The 20,518-nt window shown below is 43.5% G+C and overlaps 1 protein-coding gene across 2 annotated transcripts; it reads right to left on the reverse strand.

Moving 5' to 3' along the window:
• Window positions 1-957: 957 nt before the first annotated feature.
• On the reverse strand, window positions 958-20,513 carry cbwd (COBW domain containing). 2 transcript variants are annotated; one of them, XM_036526400.1, is made up of 16 exons: window positions 20,326-20,513; window positions 19,349-19,465; window positions 18,986-19,072; window positions 17,958-18,054; window positions 16,803-16,894; window positions 13,801-13,860; window positions 11,988-12,025; window positions 10,338-10,384; window positions 9,399-9,485; window positions 9,104-9,148; window positions 6,811-6,867; window positions 5,355-5,406; window positions 2,739-2,807; window positions 2,563-2,628; window positions 2,173-2,302; window positions 958-1,216 (listed from the first exon to the last, which is right to left on the reverse strand). In XM_036526400.1, exons 2-16 carry the CDS (start codon window positions 19,461-19,463, stop codon window positions 1,140-1,142), a joined length of 1,119 nt encoding a protein of 372 aa, XP_036382293.1. In that variant the 5' UTR covers window positions 19,464-19,465; window positions 20,326-20,513; the 3' UTR covers window positions 958-1,139. The 2 variants fall into 2 exon arrangements, with proteins under 2 accessions (XP_036382293.1, XP_036382291.1); XM_036526398.1 differs by having other exon boundaries at window positions 19,349-19,470.
• Window positions 20,514-20,518: the final 5 nt, after the last annotated feature.

Here is a 20,518-nt window from a genome sequence, read left to right on the forward strand (position 1 = left end):
TTATTGATATGACGTCTACCAATCGCTAAACACTTAACTTTTCAAGCACTGAACAAACAAATATCTTAAAGACTTTTTATAACATATCTTTATTTTCATTAATGTTTAACACATAAAAACCAAACCAAGCACCTCTTAAAATTAAAACATCTTAACAGCCTAATTATCAAAATAGTTTTCATTTAAGATTAACATAAAATCAACATACAAAAATAGTTTTCAGCATGTAAACTGGAATGAAAACGATGAATTTGCTTCATTGCTCTCACAAAAGTGGTAGTTGCTGAAGATACTAAAGCCACTCTACACTTCAGGTTAAAGGCTACAACAGCACTCTTCAGAATACACTATTTTAACTACAGTAGGTAACACACAATAACAGTCTAAATAATTATTTAAATAGAAACCAAACAATATCACAACTGTATAGCAAACTTATTTTTCAGTCTGAAAAAGACATCAGATTGTCTGAAATCAATGGACCCTGAAAATGCGGTTAATTTCTACTTGCGCAGTGACTCAGAACAGGATTCCCCCACTACATTTTGGCCTTTGATTTCAATAGCACATTTAAATAGGAGTTCATTTCTTCATTGATTACTCAAGGTTTCCCACCTACGTGTCAAGCTGATAGTAAGAGAAAATAAAAGCACATCCTTTAACATGTTACTCAAAGTTAAAGCCAAGCACTAAGGGAGGCCTGAATTTCTTCATTTAAGCGGTGTCATATTTTCCACATGGAGAAACAGATTGAAAGTAATGATGATGATTTAAGGCTGCTTTTTATTTTAAAAAAGAACCAAACAATATGCCACTTTTAATTCTAGACCACTCACTGTGGCTTTAAGAAACCTTTGCAACATCAAGAACAAAAAAGAAACTGTCTGAAAGAAACATAGGCTAAGTAAACACACCTGCATGTTACCTACAAAGATTCAATTACATTATTATCGGTCTGCTCAGTATATGTCCTTCTCAAGGATGACATAAATGGCTCATGATTCATTATTCCCAGTTATGGAGTTGGATGTTGGCAGGCTGTTGCTGTGCATCTCTGATGTACTGTGAGGTTAATATTGGGGATTTATCTGTGGTTTACCACATAGGCTACCACCGGGGCGAGGAGGACAGACCCCCTCCTACGTCTCCCTGCCCTCCTCGTTCAGAACCGTTGCAATAAACTGCTCCTCAAGCACCTCCTGGTCAAGGTTCCTCCCTGCAGACAGAAAAGAGGGAGAGAGCAGGAAGGGGGACAGAGGGGAAGAGGAGAGCAGGAGAGAGGAGGTAGTGGATGTGAATGTTAGAGGGTATCAGACTGGGAACACTGCTGTGGCTATCCCTGCCTGCTTCATTTTATACCAGCCTGACGAATAAGGGTATTAACGCGCACCGCACTGAACACTGCTCTGGCTGCAAACCTGCAGGAAATGTCAAAACCGACCACACCGGCGGTCTTCTTTAGCACAAAGGTAAAGCTAAACAACTGCACAGAACAGAATGAGACAGACTGCTGCTTGCTTTATTAGTGATCGTCAAACACATGGATAAAATCAGCAGCCAAACTGGATCAGATCCATGTCTGAATTGTCCAAAATTTCTCTCCGTATGTAACGTGACAGTGTAATTCAAAATGTACGACAGAAGCTGCACCCTGTCTCCACCCTGACAGCTATTCCCCACATGTAAACGTTGCTCCAGGATTCCATACTCAAGGTATGAAATGGAATTCTGCGACCTACCTGGAAAATCTAGTAATTCTAGATCTAGGGCAGCTGAGCTGCCTGCCAATCTACTGTGTTCACCTATAACAAAGTGGCATCTCCTACACTGGCGCCTCATATGTAATAATAATAATAATCATCACCATCATCATCACTATCACCTCCGTCTAAAGATGAGATGGTAAAAGTTATATCAAGACCAAAAATACTCTCAGAGATGGGTTTGGAATGTTCATTTTGGCTGTATTTATTGAGTGATTTCTGAGGCAGTCTGCTGCTGCAGCATGTCTTTTTGGGTTGCATCATTCAAACACCCAAAAACTGGTAGAGGAGCAGAAGGAGGCAGTTTGTATGAGAGCTGAATTAGAACAGGAGCTGCTCTACAGGGTGAACCCAGCGCAGTGACAGGAATGGATGCAGAGGGAGAAGGGACTGCACAGGGTGGCCTCACCGATGAAGACCAGGCGGTTGACCCTGGGCTCTGACTCGCCCCACTTCTGGGGGGTCTCCTCCAGCTCATACAGCTCATGGACCCCCTGCAGCATCACCTGATGGGCCTTGTCCCGCAGCGAAACAATCCCCTGAGCCGCAGCATTCAAACACAGGCAAACTTTATTAACTCAAAACACTAAACACACACAATGCAGAAATCAGATAATGCTAAAAAACTGAAAACTGGAGAAAATATGTAAATGTTTGTGCCATCTGTGTTCTGAGGGTACCACCACTCAGAGCAAGGTATATATTCTATATATTAGAACATATAACAAGATATGAGAACATATATTAGAATATATACAACAAGAGAAAATACATTGTCATTAACTCAAAGAGGATGTACCTTTAATCGTATGACGTTCATGACCAGCCCAGCTTTGTTTTTGAAGGTTTTCTCCCATAAAAGGTTCTGAAGGAAAAAAATAATACAACCTTCCAAACTGGATCTTAACAAATGGACTCAAATTTCAATATAACTGTGGCACTTATAATTATTGCTGAAATAAAAAGCAAATTTACCTGAATATATACATTTAAGACATCCTCTGAAATACTGCCAGGCACCTCAAATGTCACTGTAAGAATGCTCTAAAAAGGAGGAAGAAACGGCCATGGATTCATTCTTTTCTTACCAATAAACTCCAACATCCTACACAGTCAACACAAAAAAAAACAAAAACGCAAAAGATCAAGATGCTTTATATAGTGGAAACCGGAAACACCATCTCACATAATTGCAAAGCTGAGATAAAGATTACCACTCATTTTGCGTACTCAGATACAGATTGCCACTCGTTAGCAGAACTACAGAAAACTTTGTGCTCTTTATGCTAATATACAGTGTATGAGTCCCTTTATATGAATCTTAGCTGAATCTGACCACCATGGCTCCTCACAACAGGTAATTTCATGTAGCTGTTACTGTCTTTTCCCCCAAAATTTTGATATTTAAATGCAACTGACTGATTTCTATCAGTGAATTTTAAAATCGGGTACTTATGAATTTCAGAAGAGAGTATTTATTCTGTACAGTGCAGGGCTGACTCTATTTCAGTGCGGTGTTCCACACTCATGTTGACATTGACGATTCAAGCACGTATGGCATAAGTGTCCCTGACAAGTTCGTTGCTGATGCCAACATAGCCTAACCCTGTTCTGATATACTGACTCCAAACACAACTCAACTTGCTCTGATATACTGACTCCAAACACAACTCAACTTGCTCTGATATACTGACTCCAAACACAACTCAACTTGCTCTGATATACTGACTCCAAACACAACTCAAACACAACTCAACTTGCTCTGATATACTGACTCCAAACACAACTCAACTTGCTCTGATATACTGACTCCAAACATGACTTAACCTGCTCTGAAACACAAACTCTCGCGATGTACCCAGCCTTCTTTCCCTTCTCTGTGTGAATTTCCTCAGAGCTTTAAAAGGGCACTTTGCAGATATTTAGGCCATTGTGTGCGAGTGTTAAAGTCAAACACTTCCTTTTTTATTTGGTATAACAACAGAAAGCAGAGGGCCCATTTGCATGAAAAGAGCATCTGGATTTGGCTTGCTGGAGGGGGGTGGGGGGAGAAGAGGGTGTCAAGCGTGTGTCTGATGGAGACCAGGGGGACACTGATGACAATGCAAACATTTAACCCCCCCCTGAGCCCAGCATCATGGGGGCGCACTGAGGGAGAGGACCGTGACAAAGAACAAAGCACCAGACAAGCTTGTAGAGCACCCCCTTTCCAGTCTGGAACGGCCCCCCTCGTGCATTCCTACAGCTACAATACCCCAGCTTCAGCCCATAACAGTCCCCCTCATGCATTTCTACAGCTAAACACCACCTCTCCGGCCCAGAACAGGCACCCTTGTGCGTTCCTACAGCTTAAAAACTCCCTCTCAAGCCCAGAAGAGCCCCGCTTGTGCATTCACACAGCTAAAACACCCCTTCTCCTGCCCAGAACAGTCCCCCTCATGTGTCCATACTACCATAAACACCCCCTCTTAAACAAACACATATTGATCCAAAAAGTGCCCCCTATAGACGGAGAGCTGCTGTATCACTCCCTGTAGGACTCTCTATAGTGCCCTCTCACTGTTTATTTACTTCCTGTTTTCACTGTTTCTACGGCAACAACAGAAAAGGGCCAACGGTTAATGGACTTGCGAGAAGCCCTGAAGCTTTCTCCAACAATGACATCTCTGGGTGCCCCTACTGACATCTATGTGCCAAATCATTGCAGTCCAAAGGACGGACTATGTTTGCGCAAAACCATTTTAGTGAAATTTCAAACAGCAATAGCTCTAGAGCAGTCAAAAAATTGAAAACTTCAAATATATACTTCTGCAGTTCCTATACTGTTACTGTTTGTCTGTAAAACTAGACAGCACATTAATACAACCGTTTCACATTTACCATTACCTGAGCAACACTGTAAACTTGTCTGCAGAAATAAACAAATGAACAAATCTTGGGAAAGAATCCACTGCTTCAATTTACTTCCAAAATATAAACAAGCAAGTTAAAGTACTGTAGGACTAGAAATAATAAAATTCTGAAACTATAATCTATTTCTACTATAAAAAGTTTGTCAGTGGACAGACACCACTATCTCTCCAGCTTCAATGTTGATACATATTTAAAAAGCGGTATGATTAAAATTTGGGAGGCCCTGCAGAAAACAAGACCTCACACAATGAATGTTCCAAAGCATTTTCTTACGCAAAATAAATATTCTAACAGGACTCACAACTTAGATCTTTTTTTAATATTTAGACTCTTTTCCCCATTAAGAGGAGATTTAAAGTAAAAGCAACACTTCAAACACACTGAAAAAAATCTGGACAGGCCATTTTGGAGGACACATTCTTCAGAGGATTCATCATCTTATTTTCTTGAGATGACTACCTGAGAATATGTGCAATTTAAGACTTTTTGCACCATGACTGTCAAGGATCCATACATCCAACAGGATCAACATATGAAACAAACACACAAAGTGAGTATTGTACAGGAGCTTTAACAACTGTGTCTGAAATTCAATAAACCCCTCCACTGCCTTTTCTGACTCTGGGCCCACATGTATTTTGGGCTTATTAAGAGTTTCAGCACAACTGCAAACAGTACCTTGTCGAGATGTGGCCGCGTCGTTTTGACAAGCTGTAACTTTTCCTGCAAACTAGGGAAGAATAAAAAAAACATCAGGTTTGCATGCCAGACATCTAAATGCGCATAACACAATAAGACAGATCCTATAAACGCCCTGTCAAAGCCCCATTCGCATTTAGCCTTGATGGTGCAAAAGCATCTTTCACAAACCCAGACCTCTTGCACTTTGGTCCTACAGGGCTACAAACCTGGTTTTCAGTTTGATTTGAATCCACAAACAGATATGGTTCAGTCAAGACCATCAAGGTCCAGCAGGACCGTCAGACCCTTAGCAAATAAAATAAACTCTGCGTTTTTAAAAGCCTAATTCATGAGAGGCGAAACGCATCTGCAAACCTCATGGGTTTTTTGTCTTTCTTTATAAAAAAAATGGGGCTTCAGACAGCAGCAGAGGTGTTTTGACACTGGTACAGTGCATGCGTTTCCCTCCCTTTTCGATCTTGGCCTGCAGATGTTTGGACTTAGCCGGGTTTTCATTAGCATTCTTAATCCAGGCCCTTGGAGCTCTGGAGAAGAAAGAGGTGGGACCAGGGTGCGGGTGGGTGGAATGGAGTGGGGGGAAAAAACACACAAACAAGCCCCCCTCCATGTGTTCGGCCACACAGAGAGCAGGACAAACACTGTCCAACAGATTAGACTCTTCACCGCTGGGGGGCGAAAGGGCTGGGGGGGGGGCAACTTGAAACAGGAGGTGTTGAGACGGGGGCAAATGGATAAGCGCGCAGCTGAAAGCCAGAATGGGAGAGCTCTGGAAGTGAAACTCATCTTCAGAGCTTCACACAGCTCGGTCCAAGGAGGGGTGTAATCCAGTGCAGTTGGCCAAATTCACAGGAAAACACTACTCCATTTAGAAGGGGTTGTAGCTTTTACTACAGTCATAATGAACCCACCACCCACCCCCTGTCCTCTTTAGGGTTTGCAAATTGGTAGAAAACGTTATACATGGGATTTTTAAATCATTTTCTTCTACTAGTACACAAAACTGGTGTAAAAGGCCACAATTTCTCAAATCAAAATAAATCAAAATAAAGAGCTACTGCAATTAAATGCAACTAACTGGGCTAATTATGTATAGACAAAACTTTAAACAAAATAAAATGTTCAGATTCGAGTAATAGGCCAAAAGCGGACATACTTCATTCATGAATCATCTCCAAAAACTGGCTAGACTCCTAGCTTCCTGAATCTAAATCTCTTGCACTGACTGGATGATTGGTTGAAGTCCTACATGAACGTCAGGATGCACGACTCAAAGTTTTATTTGTGACACTCGAGTCTGCATGTAGTCACAAAACCAGACCATGTGCATGCACACACGCACATATGAACATGACAGGGAAAGAAAGGAGGGCAAAGACTTCACACATCCAGGTAATATGATTTGGCAGACATCAGTGATGAAAATGAGGCCTACCTTGTGCTATCTTTGTTATCGAAGGAATGCAGATCTAACACTTGCGATAGGTCAACTCTGTGGGAAAGAAAATGTCAAAGTATGACTGTGGTGCTGCATATACTTCAACATTCACTGAACACTGACTGCCTTCCTTATTGCTTGCTAGCTGAGTGCTGGTGTGGCTGCACTTACCCAGTAGTTGTGATCCTTCATCGAGTTATGATCCGTCATAAGGTTTATGACCCTTTATATGGCTATGGCTCTTCTCATATCATTATGTCTCGCATGTGCTCTTGTGCCATTTACAGAAATTTCACAGAGGTAAGTGTCTGTGCCGAGTTATCACAACCATTAAAGCTTTTGCTAGAATTATTTACATTCACAATGCCGCAGGTGTTAACATGTGACTTTTATTAATGTATTATTTTTATTGAACTGTTCATGCTTATAGACCCAAAACAATGACAAAAGAGCCCCCTTTTAGACTGTAATGATTACCAATGCTTAGCTGTAACGCAGCAAGACGTTGAATGTGAACAACAGTAAGGACTGTGAGAGTACCGCCTGGTCTCCACCCCCAGCCCCTACACACTGGCCTTCGGGTGACCCGGTCTACCGCTGGACACCGTGAGCGAGTCAGAATCCTACCGAGGCTTAGACACACAAGGACATACACCGTGTGTCCGTTTTAAAAAGGCGCTTTGATCTTCTTCTCTTATTAAACCCTGCCCACCGCAGAGAGTCTCCCCGTCGCCCCTTTCATCCACGGCAGCTTCCCCAGGCACTCAGGACAGTGTGGAAGCACAGGCACACCTCTGAAACACGCCAGGACCCAGATTCCTTCATTTACCAGCCATGCTCCAAAAAAGCTCCTAACTGTGTCCAATAACACTGTGGGGATGGGGGAGGGGTGTGTGTAGATCACACATCACACACTCTGCCGGGAATCCTTTTAATCTCAGGCTCCACAAACAGCTATAATGTACAGCACAGTGGGACACTTTGAGAGAGGGCCTGTTTACGCAGCTTCCATCACTGCAATACTTTCTGCTACTTTTATGGTACTGGGACAGCACTATTCAATAGCTCTTCAGCCTGGCATACGGGCCAGTATCTGTCAACTGCTTCTGTGAAACCTGTAAATATATCCTCCTCTTAATGAACAATCAAGAAATAAATTATTACAACATTAATAAACTGTACTGCAGTCTGGAGGCAGACATTATCCACCCCTTTTCCAATGATTACAACAGGCAGTGGAAAAACTAATGCTTTACAGCTATAACTGATGTTCACAAACCATTTCTGGGGCATTCATGAGTAGACAGTTGTGTCTAAGTAAGGACAGGCATGTAAAGGTAATTAATTTTAACAACACTTATAAATGCTAAAAATTTGGGCTACTAACTGTTTGCATTAAAACTGCTGGTATAGTCTTTGAAGAACTTTGAAAGAAGGTTCTAAGACTGGAGAAAGGTTGTCTTTCCTGGCAAATGCTACCTTTATTCGCCTTTCTTAAACTTTCAAATGTTTGTCATTTTCGCTCCACAGAATGACATGCAAATTTGAAAATGTCATCAGGCCTTTGGACACATTTGCACTACAGGGACATGAGGTGTCACCGTGCCCCAGCTCTTTGGCTCACCCTGACCCTCAGCTACGGATGTGACCTCTCCCCCAGGCTAACGTGAGTCAGGCTACCATGAGTGGCACACACCAGGGTTTTAGGCTGTGGAGCCCTGCTTGCTGGGGTCAGGTAGGCCCTTGGATGGAGGGGTCGCGGAATGTGGGGGTGAGGGTAAGGGGACACCTCAGAGGCAGGGATCTGTGTTTGTGTAAGGAGGGCAGGGGGCAGCACGTGGCAGCACATAGGCTGTATTTCGGCGTTTCAACTGAGACATTTAACCTTTGTCATGAGAACAAAGCAAAAGAGACACAGGGGTCACCCTGCGGGGACAGGTGGTGCTCCTTGGCTAAATCAGTGGCACACGCTCTGACACTCAGCACTCAAAATCCACATAACATCCATGCAACATTTATGCAACATCCTTGCAACAACTGTACGTACTCCAACGGTCCAGACTCAACATCCATGCAAACTCCATGTAACAATTCTACACACCCTCACTGACAGGATTTCCATGCAAGGTGTACACATTACCCATGTGCTATCCATGCAATGTTCAATCAATGTTCATACAACGGCCACGTAACATCCCAGACAATACTCTGCACTCCCACTCACAGCACTCACTCTCTGCATCCTGAAAAAAGTGGAAAAATAAAAAACCCTTTCAAAAAAGGAGCTCACCTTGACCTCTCTGTTTCTATGATTCTGACAAGCCCATTGATAGACCTGCATGGAAAGGGAGAGATTGACAGTGTTGAAAAATACAATCAGGAAGTGATACTGTGGCGTTTATTTCAATCAGGGTCATGCAGACTTCAGAGTGTTGTGCAATGAAAAAAGTATTCAGCAATACTGAGGAGTATACTACAGAACTTTAATCGCACTGGGTATTGTATAGTAAGAACAGCACTATGAGCGTATGAGTTAGTGGTAAAGTGCTGCATGCAGAGTATTGCAGAACGCCGGTACTTCTTACCTCACCGTCTCTCTGAGCGCACCCAGTCCCTCCTCGCCCACCAGGTCGATCTTGTTGATGATGGTCAGGTCAGCCAGTGCAATCTGTCTGCAAATCACACAAGCAGGGTTACCTTTTAAAGAGCACGTGTGAGCATTTTACAGTACACCGTGAATACCAAGGGATTAATACGAATAACCAGTGGCTAGTGGGAATAACCAGACGCTACTGTGAATAACCAAGGGCCACTGTGAATAATGTACACAACCGACAAGGAAAAGGATAAACAAATCACTGGACAGCCACTTGCACTCAGAGTACTAGGCAGTAGGGTGTTTCTACCAGTCGGGTCATTTTTCCATCTGTTCCCAGCACCATTTGCATGTTTGTCCTTACACCGTGTGCTGTTGAGGAGACAGATCTCCCTGAAGGGTCACCCTCCTCTACAAGGTTCATACATCTTTTCACTTCAGACGGACCCCTTTTTTGGTTTTCACCCACCAATGTCACGCTCAAGGGGGGGGGGGGGGAGGTGTGACCAGAATGGCCGTGCCGAGCTGTGTGTGGGCTGAGGCTACGCTGTGTGGGTGTCTCACTCTCTACACCTCACCTTCCCATACTGGGTATGTGGGTGGCCAGGGGTATATGGCCACACTCCAACAGGACCGACATTTTGTTAGGAAGGAAGACAAACACAAACAGAGGACAGGGGAGCATGGAGGTGACGTTTCCACACTTGGCCAAACAGGACGGGCCAGCATGAGGCATGGAATCTGGGTCTGGGGTTTGCAGGTCTCGGTCCTGAAGGGGTACCGTTCAGCAAGCCAATTCTCCTCAATACCTCTAGCTGAGCTGTGGAGTGCTCTAAACCTGGAAACATGCTCTGGACCAGTGAGTGAACCAAGCTAATGAACATTAATTATCATACTAAAAACTGGAAAAAAACAGTACATGCTTTACCTGGCTGCCTCATTGATCAAACCCTCTGGTTTCTGCTCAGTAAGTTGCTGCAAAAGAAGGATGGAGTTGACTCAGTTTATGGGATCTAGGAGCCATTAGTGCTAAACTAGCTTTTAAAGTGATATTTAGCATGAACAACATTATCACATGCATGTGACCTCCAACACCATCAAAAGCAGCAGAGAAACTTCAGTCTGTGTGGTTCTCTGTTAGCATTCTGGAGTGGTTTTCATTTACAAGTTCAGATAAGGTGCTGTGACTACTTTTTTATCCTAAACATAATTTTAATAAACTGACTATCGCCCCCGCTCCAAAGAAAAAAAAACATTACAAAATCAAATGACAACATTACTGTCAGCTAACCAAGTCTAGCTCAAGATGGCTGCATTTCCTGCTACGTTCTTTTTCCTACTGAGAAAATATTACTATAGTATTTATTACATACACAGAGCCTTTCCCCTGCTCTGATCCTGGCCTACTGGTGTGAGAGCAAGGAGACAGAGCGTGAGCCACATCTGCTTCCATTACTCTGTGAGTCCATCACAGATGGCTCTCTCTACTCCCAGCTATGACAGTGTTCTTCCCCCTTTCACCCCAAAACTGTCAGACATCCCAAAATCCCCCCCCCACCATCGCCCCATCCCAGACCTTTCACTCATCATGTCACAGGGAACGAAAAAGTGACACTTCGTAAATGAACAAGAGAGAAGGATGTGGAGGTATGTGTGTGTTGGAGGGGGGGGAGCAGGGAAAATGTCTCATCTTCAAAATGGAATCATTCCAAAACATTCTGACCTACGAACGATAGTCCTCTTTATTTCATATTCCTATTTATCAATGCTCCCCCCACCATGCCTCCCCCAAGCCACACAGACAACCCCCCCCGACCAACCCATCTGCAATTGCATCCTGGAGCCCTTCCACTGTCAGTGTTGAATATGTAATCGCGGATTGCGCGGAATCCGTGACCTGTATTCTGACCCCTTGTCTCCGACCTGTCTGGCCGTCTTTTCAGTGCAAATGGAAACTCGTCAGAGAGGGAAGAATCCTGCACAGAGAAGCCCCACTCCATGGTCCCGCGGTGTCAGGCCCCGCGAGGCCTGGGGCTGGAGTTTGCGCTCTGCCCCTCGTCGAGGGGCCCCGGCCGGGAGATGAATATTTCAGGGGTGCAGGGGGGTGACAGTCCCATTAGCGTGATCGCCTCTGATATCAATTACCCCTTCAGTTTCAATCAGCCTCTTTCAGGCCACAGAGGGCTCCGCTGCCGCCCGGACTGCCAAACAGGACGACCCGCCAACCATGACACCCCTAAATTGCTGCCTATTATCAAGGTGTCACTGCTACTGCTGCTCCTCTCCACGCTGTTTAAATCACAGCCTTCATTCATGATGGGGGGTTTAGGTCGGGGGGGCTCTCTCTAACTTGCAGGGAAAAACAAAACAATAGAAAAAAAGAAGAAAAAAAAATGGCGTGACAGGTCTCGATCCTGTCCAGAAAGGAAACTCAATGTCCTCGTCTTGTTCCTAAGCGGACTCTCCTCCTTGAGATTTTTGAGAAACTTTACAAACAAATACATCCCAATTTTGCTTAAGAACTTCACAAAGAATTCAATGTCATAGAGATATTTCTTCTGATTACTCGTAAATGTACCTGCATTCCATGTTTGGCGTCGATGACGGTGACAATACCTGCGAATGAAGATTTGACACTTTAGAATTCTGCTAATTCATCGGTCGTTTTAGAGCCATTTCACTCATTCACGACAGCAACTGCCATTACTTTGCTTTTTCACAGCTTCTACTGTGAAGAGGTCACAGAAATATCCTCATCTACATAACTGTGGCAACGAGTGTTTAAATCTATAGGGCTCCAAAACCAACAAAATAAATTAGCAAAGGGGCATTGTAAACAGTGGCATGCCGCCAAAGGCATTCATCAACTTGCTTCATTTGGGCCTGGCATACATTACTCTGTGCTCTTAACCACACAAAACTGGGAGAGTGTACGGCCACATCTAACCCATGCCAATCATCATTTCTCAATATCCTTCATCATACTCTCTCCTGCATGATGGTTGAAGCTAAGCAAGGTTGGGCTTCTGGGAAATGCAGGCTGCTGCTGGTGGAAGCGGTGCTGGTGGGCCAGGAGGGGGCAGTCTGACCCCTGGACCTTATGGAAAACCAGGCACCACCGCAGTGAGGGGGACACTGTGCTGTAGGAAGTGCTGTCTTTTTAATGAGACATTACCCCCCCCCCCCCCCCCCCCCCCCCCGAAGGCCTGACTGAGATCATTATATTTAGAAGGGGGTTCTCTAATGTCCTAGCCAGATTCCAGTCAGGCTCTTTCAATCTACAAACCATATAATTGGCAGCTTAACTAAACAATTCCTTCCAGGTCAACACTGAGAATTGTTGCACAATAGACCCTACATGGAAAAATAGAGTTGAAATAAAAAAATCATCATCACCACCAGAGCCTGACGAGGCCTTTACGTTGAAACTTCGGTTGTAAGAGCATGTGTACGAGTGATCTGCAGTGTGAGACATAGGGTGGCTTCCTTCATTCTCAGTCATGAGCTAGTCCACACCTCATTAATAGTGTGGCCGTCCTCCATCTCTTTAATTCATATTCCTCACCCTGCCCTTTCTGTGAGGCCAGTTTCCAAAAGCGCACTGACGTTTCCCGTTTTTTTTTTTTTTTTTTTTTTATTGTATCCCCCCGCGGGGATCCATCCTCGCTACCCTTAAAGACACACACACGCGGAGGGAACAGCTGAGAATTCGGCCAGCATTCCACACATTCCCACACCCACAGTGTTAGTGCTCCTATCAGGGGACGCCCATAAACAGATGCCACGGAGCAGGGCGGCCCATATCCACCAAACAATGGGCCTTTTCCGACATGGAGCACTCCCAGTGAGGCCGTACCAAAATGCAAAAGTGTTGAATAGTACCAGACGGGTACTGAGGACAACAGTCAGTCAGTCAATCCCAGTCAACAAATGCTTGGGGTTATAATACCAGAAAACCAGAAGAAAACAACAGAAAAACATACATGCAGTGTTACGCAACCACGGTTTACGCAAAGTAACGCCACTTGTTTTCTTTAATATTCAGCTGTGTAAGTATACACCATGTAGGAATGTGACATATGTGTTGGATAAGGGAGTGTACCAGCCAAATAAATCACAAATGAATCATCTGGATTAAATAAATTACATGCTACACTGAGTAACATTAAAAGTGCACTCTTCATCGATGGGCTTCAAAAGATATCCTCCTGCACTTCTCTAGGAATGAGGCTAAACGTTCTACCAGGACATCACATAGTCTGTAACAGATATTACATTAAGAGGTCACTGCACATAGAAGAGTGTTTTAAAGAGGACAGGAATGAAAGGTAGAAGGCTATGACCTGGCTTTGGCCACCTGCAGGTAATGCGGAGACAAACGCGATCCTTACCATCCAGATAAATGTCACTCCCGAGCTCCGCGTCCACCCAGAACATGGAGGCTACAGCTCCTGTAGGACAAAGAGAAAGAGCGGTCTGTCTAAGGCCAGCTACACACTTAATGCAGATAGGTGTAAAATGATGTTCACGTGTGGTACCATAGGTATTATGGTCTGGCTGAACCCCTTAAAATAGCCAGCTAGCTTGCTTATATGAAACATTGTACACTAATTTAACACTTTAAATGCTTTGCAATATACTCAGATAGCTAGCTTTGAAGCAACTTAGAATATTAAATAGCAACTTAGATAGCTGGGTAACTTCTGTATGAGCAACTTAATCTAATTCAGTATCGACAGTCTCTTATTTTTTAAAATTGGAGCTCTGTGGAAGAGATCACCAACTTCTTGGTTACCGTCACCTTGATGGTGCAAGAGTAGCCGCTGCATAGACTGCATACGGTTGCCATGGACAATGCAGCCCCTATCCCGGGCAGATTACACGGATGATACCCTGCACAATTGCGCTGACTTGCACTGTGTTGAGCGCATAGTGGGCCTAAGATATGAATGTAAATGAGCCACTCCACTGCTTGACACAGATATAAGAAAAACTACATTCAAAGCCTTTGGTCTTTAGACAGTGTCTTTGTTATGCACAGTTCTGGTTCATCGGTGCAGTCATTATGGGAGCAATATTAACAAACTTGTTTGTTTCTGCATGTCTGATATGAGTCAAGGTTGAACATGACTGTTGCAACTTTTGGTTTTTGTCAGTCTTTGCTGGAGAAGATTAAACTGCAGAAGAACTCCCACTGAATGAATTTTTCATGGCTGGATATATTTGGGTTTGTTTTCTGCAAAAACACATTTCTGTTCTTCCAAAGTTATTGCAGTGCGCTGTGTTTTGCTGATAGCTAAGCTTGTTCACATAATGAATTTTTTTTTTTTTTGCCTGAACCGTGGAGGCAAGAATAAGAAAGCACTGTAAATATTTGATAGAAAAGTAATGAAAACAACATTTAAAAAAGAGGAATCAAACACAGAACCCATTTAGGCTGTGGCAGATTTCACAGAGAGGAGGAGCTCGCGGGGGTGACAGTATTTCACATCTCACTGACCCCCCGAGGACTCTGCGAGTGACAGCCCTGTCTCAGCCAATGACACTCCGGGGGGGGAAAAATAGAGGCCTGCACTGAGTGCGCTCTGTCAGCGCCTGGGTGCTGCCCGCCTGCACGGCCCGGCGGGCCGAGTCCGCTCACGTCAACCCCTCGACACCTGTCACTTATTTACACTGTTCAGTCGTCCGGGATACCGCTCCATAATGACTTACTGATTCCTTATCGATTTCCTCCCCCAGCCACCCACACACACGCTCTCTCTGCCCAAAAGGCTTTAATAGTTTCCCTGTCCTAATGAAAATAGGATTCACCTCCCCCCCACTCCCCTCCAGGGGAGTGTCAATTCATCTATTATTTCTGTACTTGGATGCAAACTTCTGCAGGGCTGAAAAAGCCAGAACTTCCAATGTGTGAGTGAGACTGTTACTGCGAGAGGCAGAATGCATTGGGCATGTTTTTACACTACCATGCAGGCCAGTAACGTTATGCAAGAGAATTGGCCCTGCTTGGAAAGCCTCTGAAACACAGTGCGACGCTATGCTTTGAAAACACAACAAATGTTTACGTGTTTGGACGATGATAACAATGGTGGTTATGTTGGATCTAAGAGTGAACCATCTCAGTAAACGGCTAAGGAGAAGTCTGCTGGTGTAATAAAGAGTGTGACGGTCTTCTTCATTGCGTCTCCCATCTGAGTTACATGCCAGGGTAAAGGGTGACCGCTGCAAGGTTTAAAATTTCCCATTTTGTTGTAGCCATACCGCCTGGCAGCCGCCATGGCTCTCTGCTGCATGATAGTCTACTTAAGTTTCATTTCTGCCCTGCCACTTGGTGATTTTCCTCCAACACAGCCAGATATCCATTCAGTACTTATGGACTGATGCACAGATCCACCCCAAAGTCACCCGATCGATGGGACTGTGCTATCTAATCACAATGGAATAATCATAGTCACATTTTCATTAATTGTCGTGGGCAAATTTGGTTTGAACACCATGGCATGCAGAGAAAAAAGGAAAGCTTGGCTTCCTCTTGCTTAGTGAAACGCATTCTCTCAAACATTACTATCTCGCTGATAACACACCATTGTTCACCATTAATCAGGATTTAGCATTGTTTTGCTAATTGCCTATTAGCCTTCTTTGTCCTTCTGAAATAAAGTGAATGTGGAATAAATGTACATAATAAAAAGTGTGACGTTCTTAATTCAGAAATGTGTGAGCAGTCAGTCTTTGCGCTCTTCTGCAGAAAACGCAAAGAAAACAGGTCTCGTTAACCTGCTCTGAGATGAAGGAAGTGAAAAGGCTACTTTGTGTCAACACGAATGAGCAAATGAGCCGACTACCCTGCGATGACAGCGAGCCTCTCCCAGCGGCGGGCAGGGTGGCAAATTGAAATTGATGGTGTGTTGGATGTGAGCCTTTAACCAATCGCACAGTTTGTGAGCTGGCGTCTTCTTCCCTCCGCTGGTGCTATTTCATGGTGTTTCTCCTCACCGCGAGATCAATGCCAAAAGTGAGGGTGCCTGTTGTTTTGGGTAATCTAAACAGACGGGGCCTGTCTGTACAGAGGAGAGGGAAGTCGACGCTCCACTTAATCAATGTTGCCTTTCCCGTTTTCACATTCACGGTTCCTCCACACACCTATTACTCCTGGGGGCAGGGTTCGTTAGAGAGTGACTGAAAAGATGCAAACGGGAAGTTGAGGCTTCATGAACCCCCTAACAACAACTACTGGAGCTTCAAAGTGTTGCCAGCAACTCATTGATCTGAGTCAAGCAGAGTGTTCTGATATGGAGAGCACATTATGATTGGCGCAATCGTATCAGTGATTGACAGCATATTGTTGCCACAGCCATTCTGGGGCTCATGCACACTGGCTCACAGGTCTTACCTGGGTCTGCCAGTCCAGTGGTCTCCAGTAAGATGTAGTCAAATTTTCCCTTCTTCTCCATCAGGTTTTCAATGGCTTTCAAACCATTGTCCCTGTACCAAAATAAAAGTCCCAGCTGTTAAGCATCTCCTGATAGTGGACGTGTTCAGCAAGTCTCATGAACACGCACACTTTCACAACCCTCACATGCTCTCTATCTGAGGTGTGGCAGATACTATACAAGAGCAGCAGTGATAAGTGATAATTACTACGCAGAGTGTGTGAGTGTCATCTGTGTTTCTGTGTTGCAGGCATTTGTGTCGTCAGAGTTACGATGTTGGAAACACTGGGGCTTGTCTGATACATGCTATGTAAGCCACTTTAGTGTTGCCTGATAGTCACTGTCCAGAGCACTGTTGTCTGATAGCTACTCAACAGACAGCAGCAGTCTTGACTGACAGTAATACTATATGGGAATTAAGAATGGCTTAGCAGTGCTACGTAATGCCTGCACTCTGTGAATTGACATCATGTCCACAGCATGTAAAATCTACCATTGTCCCTTCCAGACAATTTAATGTGCACATACGCTGCCCACACAGGAAGTTCATTCACAACCACTAGGGGGGCAGGACACAGCTTAATGTGAACTCACCTTAAGTTGATTTACACCAGTAGAAAAAAAAAATCGACAAAATTCAGCATTTAATTTTACTATGGCTACTGCAAAAGAATGCATCTGATTATTACAGTTGTGTATATTCAGTTCGTCTGATAGCTCCTGTATGGGAGCTGTCTGATTGCTACTGTCTGATACTACTGGAGCAGACAACAGCAGTGTTGTCTGATAGGCCTTGCCTTGGAGTAACACTGTGTTGTTACACCCCTATTCAACACAACTTTCTCCTTTTTTTTTTAACATGTTACCCATTTATACACATGGACATTTACTAACACAAGTTATCTTGCCCAAGGGTGCAACAGCAGTTTCTGAAAGTCACTGCATAGGAGGAGCAGCTTTATAATGTGACCAGTGAGCTGTGGAATGAACAGTACTATTGAGAATGAACTCTATTGTCCAGTGAGGAAGTAGGAACAGGTTGACCGGTGATACCATGGTTGATCCAGCATGTGGTCGAAGAGAGAAAGAGACCAAGCATCTCTCGAGAAACATACTTGACCGAGCAACAGAGGCAGCCATTCCTCAGCTCCAGCCACTCTTCGTACAGCTCTCCTGCCTGGCTGACAGCAAGGGACTTCTCCACAGCGCTACCTACAGGGTGGGAGGCCAAACTGCACTGAGTGGAAAATACAACTGTCTATGAAAGAGACTGTACTGAATACAACATTGACGTACAAAGACACACAGCTTCTCTCAACATACAGACCCATCACACAGGGGGACACATTAATGGCAAATGCACAGTTAGACCAGAAACATGCTCAAACAGTGCAACCTTTGCATAACCTTGGGGGAGTCACCAACTGTGCACGTCCATGCACACTGACATAGCGACCATGAGACATTTCTGCATTTCTGTGATTTTTCATATCCCTTTATCAAATGGTTGTCCCCTCTCTGCTGGCAAACATCTGAGTTTTACTTCATATTGGCATTTGTCTCAATACAGGACAATCTTAAGAAGAGCTGAGCTGGGCAGATTCACATACAACATGCAAAAGTGGCTAAATAACTGGGGAATACTTGTTATGATGCAAAATTGAGCTCAGAGAGCAAAATGACAAAGTGCATCAGCTGGTTGTATTAATGCCATTCTCCACCTATTTGTTTACACCTGAATGAAAATGTTAATTATCCTTCGTAACAGAAAATAAAAGAAGGCTGTAACAGCCACTGAAAGCAAGATTACTTACCTCTTATTTATCTCCTAATTCTGTCTAACTCTACTGTTCAAGACAGGTATTTCCTCCCTCTTCTTTAAAAAAAAAAAACAATAAAAACAAAAACAACTGCTTCACAGTCCCACAAGCTAGGAACCACTGCTCTAATCTCGTACACAGTTTTCTGCTGCCCTCTGCTGGACAAATTCACCTTTGACGGGCTGTCAATGCCTGTGTAATGGAATTCATCCATATTAAGCTTTAAAATGAGAATATATTTAAGTATAGTCCTATACCTTTACTATTACTACAATGCATCCTGTACACTACATCACTGGTAATGCACGCCTCTGGAAAAATACCTTCTCCGAATTCGTTGAGTATTACAGCGATTCTCTTGTTGTGCTGCTCTGTTAAAATATAATTCAAAAGGGTCGTCTTCCCAGCACCTAGAGACAAAACACAACAAAAAACACTTTGCATGCAGTTTTCCATACTACAACGAACTGGTGCAATTCATTTTATGAAACATTTTCATAAAACTCCACTTAAAACATTTTAAAACGAAACGCCACATGGTTGTATCACTTCAAATCAACTGCAACTGCAACCGGAAGAAATAATAATACAGAGGACAAGGTTGACATATTCACATAAAATAATCCGCCATAAAAATAAGAGGTAACCATACATATAATTAATTATTCATACCCAATAGGGCTTACCTAAGTATCCAGTGATTATAGTGACTGGAATTTGCTCTGTCGAGATATTTTGTTTAGTTTGGATAGGAACCAGTTCTGGGCAGTCATCTTCGTCGTCCATTATAATACCTTCCATTGCTGCACTGAGAAAAGAAAAAAAAAAGAGCTACAACGGTCACGAATCTACACAACGATCAGATCAGGAACGATGGCTTAAATGTGGTTTGCAGTCAATAATAACATTAAAAGAAAAAAAAGTCCTAGAATGTTTGACCCTCTTCCTATCACGTCTGTTGATGTGTCCGTTTGAGACAAGACAGACGTCAAACCTTTCTATTTAAAACACTGCACGATAGAGAATTATCACTGTGCCACTTTGTGCTGGGGATTTGCGCATTAGTAATTAGCTTGATCATATGGGGTGACGTCGAATTTGGCTGCCAGAAGAGTTGTGGTGAAAGTAGCAGACAATCAAGACTTGTTCAGATAATGGGGAATACCCCATGATAAACAATTATAAATGATTCCTATTACCTGAAATTTAAATTATTCAAACACAGGTCACTGGTCAAATCATAGTTCAATCCAATATGATTTATTAACAGCTAGTTAGCTATGCATGCTCTACTGAATCTCATCATGCTTGGCTAGGTTATTTCAAAGATTATCTCCTCCAAACAGTTTAACGTTGGGCAACTAGTTACATACCACCTTTTTAATCAACACCACACATAGCTAGATATGTTTTCCGAATAAATTAAACGAAACTAGTTTTAAGCCTTTAGCATATAATGTGTAATAAAATAGCTAGGTGGCTACTTCAGTAACAAGCTAGCTACCTACATTAACGTTATCTAATGTTCCCATCTATCCAGCTAGTTAATCAGGATGTTGACAAAGTCGGTGTAGCTGGCATAAATCGGTCAATTATTATGCACTAATTAACGACCATCCTTTTATTCAACAGCAAAACAACATCAGCAAAAAAAAATCCGCACCTCCGTTTCAATCGTAGCCAGCTGTCCTACAAAACTACTGTCGAGGCACTTAACAAATCGTCCAACACGATGAAGAATTAAATGGGTAACTATTTAGCTAGCACACTACTTGACAAGCTAGCAAATTAAATTAGTTGACAACGGTGGTTTTGATATTCCATGCTGCTGCGGATCACCATCGCACTGGGAAGGA

This window comes from Megalops cyprinoides, chromosome 4, assembly GCF_013368585.1.
Source record: "Megalops cyprinoides isolate fMegCyp1 chromosome 4, fMegCyp1.pri, whole genome shotgun sequence".
NCBI lineage: Eukaryota > Metazoa > Chordata > Actinopteri > Elopiformes > Megalopidae > Megalops > Megalops cyprinoides.

Bases quoted from the DNA above. Each gene is read 5' to 3' on its own strand.
- cbwd (XM_036526400.1), bottom strand. From the start codon at position 19,463: ATGGAAGGTATTATAATGGACGACGAAGATGACTGCCCAGAACTGGTT. The intron at 9,149-9,398 runs GTAAGAAGTACC...CTTTCCATGCAG, and splicing joins GCGCTCAGAGAGACGGTGAG to GTCTATCAATGGGCTTGTCA. The intron at 2,303-2,562 runs GTACATCCTCTT...GCTGCGGCTCAG, and splicing joins TGAACGTCATACGATTAAAG to GGGATTGTTTCGCTGCGGGA.